A 12,538-nucleotide genomic window follows, 5' to 3' on the forward strand; every position below is an offset into this window, starting at 1 on the left:
AAGTTTAATCTCTATGCATTAGAATATTTATCAAAATTGACCATATACTAGTTAAGTTACAAAAGAAAATCTCAGATTACAAAAAGTAGAAATAGACTAAAGGTTAACATTCATTATCCTCAGTGCTATAAATATAGAAATTGGTAGTACGGTTGGAAACAAAAATTCAGGAATTTAATATAATTGTATATAGTTCTTGGCCAAAAGAAGTGAAATTCCAGTTACACGCTATTTAGAAAATAATGAGAATGTAAGAACAAATCAAAACCTATTTGATATGGTCAAAAGTACCAAAGGAAAACATTTTCATTATTTAACCTTTATGAAATTGAGTATTCAACTGAAATCAGGAAAAAAAATGAAGCCCTAAAAGAAAGGAGAAATTAATGAGTGAGAAAATCTATAAATTCTATAGTATCCCAATATGATCTATGTTATTGTAGAACATTTCAAAGAGAATGTAAAATTTATCCTTGAGGATACATGTTCAAACACAGCCAGGAAAATTCTGTGAAAAGTGTTAGTAGGAATTTTCCTGACCAGATGTTAAGTATTATAAAGCTATAGTAATTAAAGCCGTGATACTCATGCCAAACTAGGCAGAAAATTTTAACATAAGAGTCAAGAGATAGTTCCCAAATATATAAAATTTGTTATATGATAAAGGTGACATTTTTGTATTAGTGAGAAAGAGGTAGTTGAGTCAGTAAATGATGGTGTCTGGTCATTTTAGAGAAAGTTGCTTTCTATCCTCACACTCTAATCCCTGTAGATCAAAGATTTAAAAAAAAAAGTAGCAGAAAAAATTGTTGGTAAATATTTCCTTAATGTTGGGCTTAAGAAGGACACCAGAGGTAGAAACCATTTTTTTAAAAAAAGTTATGACTACTGAAAATTCTTTGAAAAATTTCTGTATGTTAGTATGAGCAACAGTATAGATTAATATACTCTCATACACTACGTAGAAGTTGCAATTGGTGTATCATTCATGTTAAGATAAGTTTTGCTATGGTAACATAGACCCTCAAAAACCTCAGTGCCTTCAACCAAGGCTTATTATTCAAGCTACATGTCCATTAGGGCTGTGTTCCATGTCATTCGCATGTTAGGACCTAAGCTGCTAGGACATCCACTATATGGAATACTGCCATCGTTGTGTGGAAGGTAAAAAAAACTCTAGAGCTGCACTGTCCACTACAGTAGCCACTAGCTTTGTATGGCTGTTTAAATTAATTAATATTTAAAATTTTTAAAAATTCATTTTCTCAGCCACTTTAGGCACGTTTCAGGTACTCAGTAGCTATGTGTGGTTAGTGGCTACCATATTGGACAATGCAGATACAGAACATTTTTATCATCACAGAAAGTTCTGTTGGACAGTGCCACCCTAGAAAGTCTTGCACTAACAATTAAATGCTCCAGCTTAGAAATGACACAAGTCACTTCTTTCACAAGTCACTGACTGGAACTAGTCAAATGGCTTCACCCAGCCATGACAGGCCAGAAAGTGTGGTCCTTCTGTGTGTCGAGAAGGTGGTCCTTCTGTGCATGTAGAAAGTGGAGAGCCTGAACTGCTTGACCTACAGCACTAGTAACTACCACAGTGGTGTAGCCTTTTCAGAGGGCAGTTGGAAATAAGTATTTCTCTAAAAAACAAAACCCTTAAAAATGTTTATGCCCTTCGATCCTGTAATTTCATTTCCAAGAACACATTCCAAAGAAATAATTGGGCAGTGCAGGTATTTTTTTTTACAATAACCTGGTATATTAATTTCTGGAAAAGTCAAAATCTAGAACTACGCTTATAGAAGAAATAGAGTTGGAACAGAAGAATCAAAACCCATGCAACCTTGAAAACAAAGCAATACCCAAAATAGTAACAATCCTAGTAAAAATACTAACACCTTAGATCTTCACTAGCACCCAGTATCATTCAGTGTTGTGTAGCCACGAACCCTGGGTTTGTGCTTCCTTGAAGGTAAACATGAGGGTGTTTATTTTCAATAGATACTTTTCATTAAAATTAAAAATTTGATCTGGCTTTTTCTATAAAAATTTATCATATCACTTACATGTGGAATCTAAACAATAAACTAGTGAATATCACAAAAAAAGAAACAGACTTACAGATATAGAGAACAAACTAGTGGTTACCAGTGGGGAGAAGGAAAGGAGGAGAGGCAAGATAAGGGTAGGGAATTAAGAGGTACAGACTACTATGTATGAAATAAATAAGCTGCAAGAATATGTTGTACACACAGGAAGTATAGCCAATATTTTATAGTAACTATAAATGGAATATAACCTTTAAATATTGTGAATCACTATGTTGTGTACCTGAAATTTATATAATATCGTACATCAACTATACCTCAATAAAAAATTATAATAATAACAAAAAAGTATTTATACGCTTGGGGGAAATGTCTTGGCAGCGCTTTTACTTGCACTCTCAGCTTCACCAGATAGTTTATAGTCAGCACAGCAGTTCTTAAAGCAGTGCTCTGAGGGAAGGCGTTTCTGCGGGCTAAGGCTTTTTCTTTGTGAGGAAGTTTACTCCTAATCACTTAAAAGATAACATTAACATACTGGGGAAAACAAATCACATAATTAATCTTTTTTACTAGTTGTGTATGAGCTAATTTGTGTTAGAAAAATACACATTGTACCAGAACAGATTTTGCAAGAATGTAAGAGAATGTCCATCAAAAAGGAAGGGATGGTGTTATTTATTGTACCACCACACAATAGAATACCATATATCCATTAAAATTATATAGGTTTACATTCGTTGGCATGGAAATATATCTAAATATGTTAAGTGAGATGAACAGATGATAAAATAGCACCTAAAGTATGTATTTACATACACATTAAGAGAAGTTTAAAAAATACTAAATTTTTTAAAGTTTTGTGTTTTAATAGGTAATATAGTCACATATTTCACAACTATAATATACACAGGGTATTTTGTAAAAAGCCCAAATCGTAACAGTGGTAAATTCCAGGTTGATTATTTATTTAGCAAATATTTTTAATACTAAGTACAGTCAGGCGTTGTGCTAGGAACTATAAATGTAGAGGAAAAAAGGATAGACACAGTCCTTACCCTTTTGGGGCTCATAATCTAGATGGAAAGAAGTCCTTGAATAACTAATACTAAAGTATAATGACCATTATGATGTAAGGAATTTTGTAAACATGACAGTGCCACAATTCAGCCTAGATGTTGAGAAAGGCCTCCCTAAATAATTAATGTTTAAGCTGAGAGTTGAAGGATGAGTAGAACCTCCAGTTTCATCAGTTTTCAATTTGTGTCCGTGAGAACTGAAAAAGGTAATGTCCGCTTAAACTCTTTGAAAGTAATAAAGGGCAATAAAATATTTAAGTTGTTTTTGTGTTGACAAGAAGGAATGACTGAACCATTGACTTATGATCTCATCAAACTTTTGTCAGAAAAATTTATCTTCACAGAGAAGTAAACTTAATTAGTAACATATGTGGGAGAGCCACTTCTATTATGTTTAAAGTCTAAGCACAGACTTGGAGAAATGTATTAAGTGGACATATAGGAAGTACACTTGTGGTTGGCTGGAGTCTCCAATTGGAACTGATATATTAGACCCAGACTTCTAGAAAGCTACTCTTTAGCATGGTGGATCCCTGTAGGAATTTGACCTATTTAGAATGGGGTATGAATCCTTCCTTATTGCCACAGTGTCACTGCCCATGTGGACCATGTCTGTAGACTCTTTACCCTGTCATGCATTCCATTAGGGCCTCTTAGATGTGAGGTGATATGGGGGAAAACTTCAAGCAGCTTATACAGGACATGACTGCCTTCCAAACTTTATCTCCTAAAGCTGGGTTAAGTGAAAAGGCTGTCACAGACACATATTTTGTTCTGGCCACCCAATGCTGGGTACTGTTCTAGTCTGGCATCATTGTTCTCACTTCATCTTCAGATAGAGCCCACTTACTTCTTAGGCAGATTTCCTCAAAATGCTGAATGAATGAATGAGTGCTTGTTGACTGGAATCTTCAATTTCCTGACTTCTGTATCTTCGTTTCTTCCTTCTTGGTCTGCCCCTTTAGTTATCTAAATGTTAGTTTCCTTCTTTCTCCCCTTTCTTTGTAAATTTCTTGAGACCCTCAAGGCAGACTTTCCTTTAGCTCTGAAGATAAGCTTCTTCCATTAAACAGGCTTCCTGTGTTTTTTTTCTACTTCCTGTCTGAAAGTGAATTATATTAATTCAGTTTGTTTTCACTCTAACCTTATTTGTGAGGAAATGGAGATTATAGCAATCAAGTACTGAAAAACTCCATTTTTAGTACAATATACTCTGAAGTGAATGTTCTGTTTGTAAGTGTTTGAGTTTATCCTAGTCATAGCAGAAGTAAAGATTTTTAAATATGAAAAGGAACATGTATAAAATTATGGAAGAAATTATAGAGTATCTTTGTTGACTACAATGGAATTAAGTTAGAAACCAGTAACAATAAGATGTCTAGGAAAACCCCAAGTATTTGGAAATTCAAATAACCTATGTGTCAAAGAAAATGACAAGGGAAATTAGAAAATATTTTGAATTGAATAAAAAGGAAAGCAGTACATATCAAAATGTGTGAGGTATAGCTAAAGCAGGGCTGAGAGGGAACTTTGTAGCTGTGTACGTGATTATAGTAGAAGAAAGAAGGGATCTGAATGAATAATTTATGTTCCATCTTAAGCCAGAAAAAGAAGAGCAAAACAGGTCCACAGTAAGTCAAAGGAAAGAAATAATATATGAGCAGAAATCAATGAAATAAAAAATAAACATGAGAAAATATTAATAAGGCCAAAAGCTGGTTCTCTGAAAGATAATAAAATTGACAGATCCTTAGCTGGATTGATCAAGAAAAAACACAAATCTCCAACATCAGAAATGAAAGAAAGGTTATCACTACAGATCCTGCACACATTTAAAGATTAATAGGCCATTACAGACAACTTTATGCCAACAAATTTGACAACTTAAATGAAGAGAACAATTTCCTTGAGAAATACAATTTACCAAAATTGGTATAGGAAGTAATAGGAAGTCCAAGTAGCCCTATATCTATTAAACATTCCCCCAGAGAAAGCCCAACACCCAGATGTTTTCACTGCTGATTTCTATCAAACATTCAAGGAAGAAATGACACCGATTTTACATAAATTATTCAGAAAATAGAGGAGTAGGGACCATTGACCAATTTGTTCTGAGGCCAGCATAACTCTGATATCAAAACCTGACAAATACTCATGAAAAAAGAAAATCACCAACTCACAAACATAGGTGCAAAAATCCTTGACAAAATATTAGCAAATTGAATCTAACAGTATATAAAAAGGATAGTACATCTGACCAACAAGAGTTTATCCCAGGAAAGGAAAGTTATTTTAATACTCAGAAGTTTATGCTAGCCACCATATTAACAAACTTGAAAACTGTTTTGAGATTTGTAAACATCTCGATTGAAGCAGAAAAAGCATTTAACAAAATCCAACTTCTGTTCATGATAAAAATTGCTAACTAGACATAGAAGGGAACTTAGCCTCAGAAAGGGTATCTAACAGAAAAACCTACGGGCAGCATTGTACTTACAGAACAAGGCTTATGTGCCTGCTTTCACCAGTGTTAAACACTGTCATATAGTCCTACCATTAAAATAAGGCAAGAAAAAAGTAAAAGGCATCAAGATTGAGGAAGAAATGAAATTGTTCATATTTTACAGTGATATGATTGTTTAGGTAGAAAAACTCAAGTATTCTACAGAATAACTACTACAACCAATAAATGAAGTTAGCTATTATATTTCTATATATTCAAAATAAATAATGAAAAAAAGAAGAATTTAAGATTTCTATTTACAAGTATAGCTGTCCTCCAGTATCCACAGGTTTGCTTTCCAGTTTCAGTTGCCTGCAGTCTGAAAATATTAAATAGAAAATTCCAGAAATAAATAATTCATAAGTTTTAAATTGCTCGCTGTTCTGAGTAACATGATGAAATCCTGCCATCCCACCTGGGAAGTGAATCATCCCTTTGTCCAGCATATCCTGCCCGTTAGTCACTCTGTAGCCATCTCGGTTATCAGATGACTGTTGCCAGTATGGCAGTACTCGAGTTCAAGTGAACCTTATTTTACTTAATAATGGCCCCAAAGTGAGAGAGTAGTGATGCTGGCAATTCAGATATGCCAAAGAGAAGCCATAAAGTGCTTCTTTTAAGTGAAAAGGTGAAAGTTCTCGACTTAATAAAGAAAGAAAAGAAAATCATATGCCGAGGTTGCTGAGATCTACAGTAAGGATGAATCTTCTGTCCATGAAATTGTGAAGAAGGAAAAAGAAATTTATACTTCTTTTGCTGTTACGCCTCAAACTGCAAAAGTTATGGCCATAGTGTGTGATAAGTGCATAGTTAAGAAGAAAAAGGCATCAAATTTGTACAATAAGATAATTTTGAGACAGAAGGAGAGACCACATTCACATAACTTTTATGACAATTTATTGTTATAATTGTTCTATTTTATTATGTTGTTGTTAATCTCTTACAGTGCCTAATTTATGAATTAAACTTTATCATAGGTGTGTATGTATAGGAAAAAAAATAGTGTATATATGGTTCAGTACTATCCATAGTTTTCAGGCATCCACTGGGGATCTTGGAATGTATCCCCCAGGTATAAGGGGAGACTGCTATACCAAAAAGATAAAATATTCAAGAATAAATTTTGCAAAAAAGTCCAAGACCTCTTTATTGAACACCATAAAGCTTCACTGAAAGAATTAAACAAGATGTTAAGTAAATGGAGACGTCATGATTGTGGATTGACAGACACAATACTGTTTAGATGTTAATTCTTCCCAAACTGATCTAGAGATTCAGTCCAATCCCAATCAAAATTCTAGTTGGCCTTTTCATTGAAATTGACAAGTTGACTCTAACATTTAAATGGAAATGTGAGTGGACCTATGTCCTTCCTGGGCAGAGAAGCTTTAAGAGCCACTATGTGATTCCACTCTCCCTTTTCCCTGATTTAGCAATCATAGAAGCAAAGAAGTGGTAATTCTCTCAGCTGAAAGACAGCATAGTTTGAAAAATGAAGAAACTGAGGCACAGAGCTTGTGATCTGTGAGCTTGTGATCTGTGCTTGCACTTGTCTTTGAACCCAGGCAAGGCAATCTGGCTCCAGAGTCTGTACCTCCAGACATCCACAATCTATGTTCCTACCCCTCTCTAAGAGAATTGCTGTTTCTCTACACCCTTGCCAACTGACTAGCTTTATGAATATTTAACAATCTGATAGGGGAAGACTCTTTTTACAAGGTTAAGTGTATTTTTCATGTTTACTGGCTATATTTATTAACCTTTAAAAACCTGTTAAATTTGCTCATTGTTCTTTTGGGTTGTTTGCCTTTCTTAGTGGTGTCTGGTGCTAGCCCTTATGACCATCTTGCCTGTATTTTACTTCTTTCAGTGACTGACCCTGAGGCCTGTTACATTGGCACTGAGCCTTGGAAACCTAAGGAAGCGCTGGAGGAGAATGGTATTATTACTGACAAGGCAGACATATTCGCCTTTGGCCTTACTCTGTGGGAAATGATGACTTTATCTATTCCACACATTAGTCTTCCAGATGATGATGATGATGAAGGTATAACTGCATATTTTTAATATAAATCCCAATCTCTTCAGTTTGAACTAAAGAACAGCTTATAAAATTATATTTTCTCTATTAAGTTAAAATTTAAGAGCAATTAGTTTGATTTAGTGGCACAAGATGTGGGTTATATTGATACTGATGATTAATTTGGTACCATCCTTGTTTAATCTCATACAAATGAGATGTAGAGTAAATGAGAATAAGGAGGTAAATTGAGAAAATCCAGAGGAGCAAAAAGTTACCTTAAAAACTCCAATTGCCTGAGAAAATCATTGGAAAGCTGCGGCAGTAAGAGGGTTGGGGTCAGTAGCCTTTAAATCCCTGACAGGGACTTCCCTGGATGTCCAGTGGTTAAGACTCTGTGCTTCCACTGCAGGGGGCACAGGTTAGATTCCTGGTCGGGGAACTAAGATCCCACATGCCACGTGTGCGGCCAAAAAAAAAAAAAAATTCCCTGACAGTAGCTAATCTACACCATGGCAGGACAATTGAAGAGACTGCCTGTGTAAAATGAAAAGCATACTGGATGATGAATTCTTATTTCAGGAGAGTGAATTTGAGCAGTTGCTAAGCTTTTCCATGATTTAAAGTGATTTTGTTTCAATCTCCAACTCCTTCATGAGCAGATAAAACTTTTGATGAAAGTGACTTTGATGATGAAGCATACTACGCAGCTTTGGGAACTAGGCCACCTGTTAATATGGAAGAACTGGATGAATCGTACCAGAAAGCAGTTGAGCTCTTCTCTGTATGCACTAATGAAGACCCTAAAGATCGTCCTTCTGCTGCGCACGTAGTTGACGCTTTGGAAATGGATGTCCTGTGATCACCTCATACACATGACTACCGGAGCTTCAAGTATAGCTTGTGTGTATAGCTGTTCTGTTTACCATAATACATTTATATAGTTATTACGATGACCCATAATTATTAGACTTTTCAGAAGTGACCTATTTTAGGACCATAGATAGCACCTTTTTAACATTTGAACGACTATTTCTATTATAAAAGTGTTTCGTGTATGCTTATGCTAATAAGCATTTGAGATTATAGAGGGTTTTCTATAAAGTTTAAGAAACTAGCTACTCAAGTATTTGAACTTGTTTATACAGATTTAAAATAAAGTGCTGGCCTTCCCTGGTGGCGCAGTGGTTGAGAGTCCGCCTGCCGATGCAGGGGACGCGGGTTCGTGCCCCGGTCCGGGAAGATCCCACATGCTGCGGAGCGGCTGGGCCCGTGAGCCATGGCCGCTGAGCCTGTGCGTCAGGAGCCTGTGCTCCGCAACGGGAGAGGCCACAACAGTGAGAGGCCCGCGTACCACAAAAAAAATAAATAAATAAAAAATAAAAAAATAAAGTGCTGTAAACTCTAACATTAATTTGGATTGAGTGACTATTACTTTTATTAATGATCTTTCTCAGATATTCTCTATTTTAATGTATCTATTGAAATTAGCACTTTGTGTATTACAAAATAGGTCTACATTTGCTTATCTTTTTTTTTTTTTTTTTTTTGTGGTACGCAGGCCTCTCACTGTTGTGGCCTCTCCCGTTGCGGAGCACAGGCTCCGGATGCGCAGGCTCAGCGGCCGTGGCTCACGGGCCTAGTCGCTCCGCGGCATGTGGGATCTTCCCGGACCGGGGCACGAACCCATATCCCCTGCATCGGCAGGCAGACTCTCAACCACTGCACCACCAGGGAAGCCCTGCTTATCTTTTAAAACATTAAACCTTTTGCTGGCGTTTCTTGGCTGATGTGCTTATTAAATAAGGTCACTGAGACCAGAGACCTGGGATATGGCTCAAAAGAGTAGCTCCTTGGATATTTCTAAACATTTTTGGTTAAGGCTTTTCTTGTTCTCTTGGCTCCAGCCATATCTTTGGGTTTTGCTTTAATTTATTAAATGTATTTTCTGTACTGATATCTTAAAAAATTTTTTTTATTTACTAATCTGTACTTAAGCATATCACAGTATTGGTGTAAAAATAATAAAACTCTAATAGAACAATATAGAGTAAAGGACACTTTAGTTACCAGAAGGTGTATTATCTTATTTGGTACTCCGTTGATTTGAATGTTGTCATTAAACTTACTGAGTGAAAGTGAGTAGGCTTCTTTCTCTTTCTTGGCCTTATTTTGTTAATCTGTAAAATGAGGGTGATTTGAATCATTAGTTTCTATCTGTGAGCCACAGTTCCCTGAGATTTTTCAGTTATTGATTGTGCTTGTGAATCTAGGTGGTATGCGTAGACTAAAAATTACTGTCACATGGGGGATCTTAGATTAAGAACCACTGCTCTCTAAGATTTAAACAATTCTGGAATTCAATGGAGGGTTCCTTTTAGTATGAGATTGTACCAAGCAGTACTATACAGATCATTAATGGCTTATCTTCTATTGAAATAACATTAAAGTGCCAAGAAAGTAAATGGAAAACCGACTGATTTATGGAAAAATTTTACTTATGTACACTTGCATCCTGACATCAGTTATCCTGACTAACTTATATGTTGTGTTGCTTCTCACTAGGTCTGCCAAGCTGACAAAGGAGTTTCTCTCTCTTAGCCTGTTCTCATGAACTGCAACGTTCTTTTTAATACATAAACAAATACTTTTCCTTGAATAATTATTTCCAGTTCCTGTAGTCGGAATATCTAAATGGAAACAAACTAACACCCAAGGACTGGACCAGCAAATTCATAGCACTTGTCTGTGGCAGACGTTACAAAGCGATCCCATCCTGCTTTTTCCTTTGAGTCTAGATAGGGCCTTGAGACCCTCAACACAAGGTTGCAGAGATTTTACTACCAACGGCAAGAAAACTTTTAAAATTCTTGTTCTGGAACTTGCTCTTTAAGTCTCTTCTTGAGTTACCTTCTTTTTTTGGTCATTTGCTTCATTCTTAGGAAAGATTTACGTGTGACTGGGTTGAGGATATAGCAATATTAATCTTTTTGCTGAATTAATTATAATTGGCAAATCAAAACAGGCTTCTCTGAAGTAGCTTTCTCACCTCCCAGACAAAGGCCTCCAGGAACCTGTTTGTACCTCTATAAAACGGAGATAATAAGCACTTGCTTAAGAAATGTAGAAGACTGTTCTTTCATGCCTCATGGTACCTACTTAATCTACAATTTGTTGATTAAAATAAAATTAGAACTGACTTTTAAATAACAAAAATACTATATATAATAACTTGTGGCATGCAGCTGAAGTTGTCCTTAGAGAGATTTATAGTCTTAAATGCTATATTAGAAAAGAAAGGCTGAAAAATCAGCTAAGAATCTAGGAAAAACAAAGTAAGTCTCCCTTCCAATAGAAAGAAATAAATGAGCAAAAATTTTAAAACAAAACAAAACCTATCATAGAAAATAGAAAACAAACATATAATAGGATCAGCAATGCCAAAAGTTGGGTCTTTGAAAATATAAATAAAATTGATAAGCCCTAGCAAGACTTATATAGAGAGCAAAAAAGACATGTCATAAATTAAAAAGGAAACATCACTGCAGATCCTGTAGATATCCAGCCTCATTCATGAACACATGAAAATTCCCAAACAAAATATTAGTAAACCAAAACCAGTAACATAAAAAGGAAAAACTTCATCAAGACCAAGTTGGGTCTGTTGCAGGAAGGCTAGGTTGATTTAACATTTAAAGAACAATGTAATCCCCATATTAGCACAAGAAAAATCAAAAGATGGAATAAAAATATTGATAGAATCCAGTATCACTTCAAGATGTTTAAAAGCATCTTAGAACACTGGGACTAGAGAGGAACTTCCTTAATGTAAGAAAGGGTGTCCATATCTAGCAAGGAAGCTATAGTAAACATCATTTTATAGTAGCTATGGATTGAAAGTTTGTGTTCCACTGAAAGTCATATATTGAAGCCTAATCCCCACTGTGATGGTATCTGGAACTGGGGCCTTTGGAAGGTGATTAGGCCATGAGGGTGACCCTCATGAATGGGAATCGTGCCCTTAGAGATGTGAAATAAAATTCATATTTTAGGGCAAGACAAAAATTTAAACATAAAAAAAGTCCTCTGCCCTTTGTCCTCCTCTCTCCCCTCCACTGCACACTGCATACCTGCATTATGCATCGACCAAACCTCCCCCATCAGCAGAAATACCTGCTCAACCGTAAAGAGCAATATTCTCCCAGCATCAACAAGACAACTCCTTAAAAGATAACATTCCTTCTTAATGTTGTAAGTGGCCACGAGGACACTTAGATCTGGATTTTGTAAACTGTCAATAATATGTCTTTTAATGTAGAGACCTCTGTCTGAAAAAACTTTTGTAACTGTGTTTTGACTTCTAACAGATGGAACAGTTCTTGGAGCTTTCTGAGATGCTATTCCCAGGGTTATAATCCTCAATTTGGGTCCAATAAAGTTTTCCATTTCTTTCTTAGATCGACTGATTAACTTTTCTACATGCCTGGCATAGCTGGCAGGATATCAGAGATACGCATCAGAGGGCACCTGGAGTCTACCCGGTACCAGCGCTCGGTACCAGCATGTGCCCGTTGAGCCCCACAGACTTCTCGGTACTCCTCAGGTGTTCCAGTGAGTTCTCCTGATATCTGGATATTACTGTTTGAGTGAGGATCCTGAAAATTTTATTTGAGCTGTTTTAATTAGGCCTTGGGCCTTACAGGGCACCAGTGCATTTCCTAGGCAGGACACAGAGGCTCTGGGCAAGAGGCCCAGGGAAACATAGGTGGCTGGGTTTTTGTTAAATTTGGCTTAAATTGAAAAAAATGAGTTGATATATGGTCTGAACAAAACTTTTCCTAGTGAAATGAGAGACTGAATTAGTCACCTCTGAAGAATAAGGAAG

The 12,538-nt window shown here is 36.0% G+C and overlaps 1 protein-coding gene across 1 annotated transcript in view; it reads left to right on the forward strand.

The window, feature by feature from the left end:
* PBK (PDZ binding kinase) overlaps positions 1 to 9,159 on the forward strand; it is a 28,456-nt gene extending 19,297 nt beyond the window's left edge. Inside the window, exons 7-8 of the mRNA XM_079926602.1 lie at positions 7,504 to 7,680; positions 8,316 to 9,159. Coding sequence (XP_079782728.1) covers positions 7,504 to 7,680; positions 8,316 to 8,515 — 377 coding nt within the window. The 3' untranslated portion in view covers positions 8,516 to 9,159. The remainder of the gene's footprint in view (positions 1 to 7,503; positions 7,681 to 8,315) is intronic.
* Positions 9,160 to 12,538: the final 3,379 nt, after the last annotated feature.

The sequence above is a fragment of the Stenella coeruleoalba genome (genome assembly GCF_951394435.1).
Source record: "Stenella coeruleoalba genome assembly, chromosome: 7".
NCBI lineage: Eukaryota > Metazoa > Chordata > Mammalia > Artiodactyla > Delphinidae > Stenella > Stenella coeruleoalba.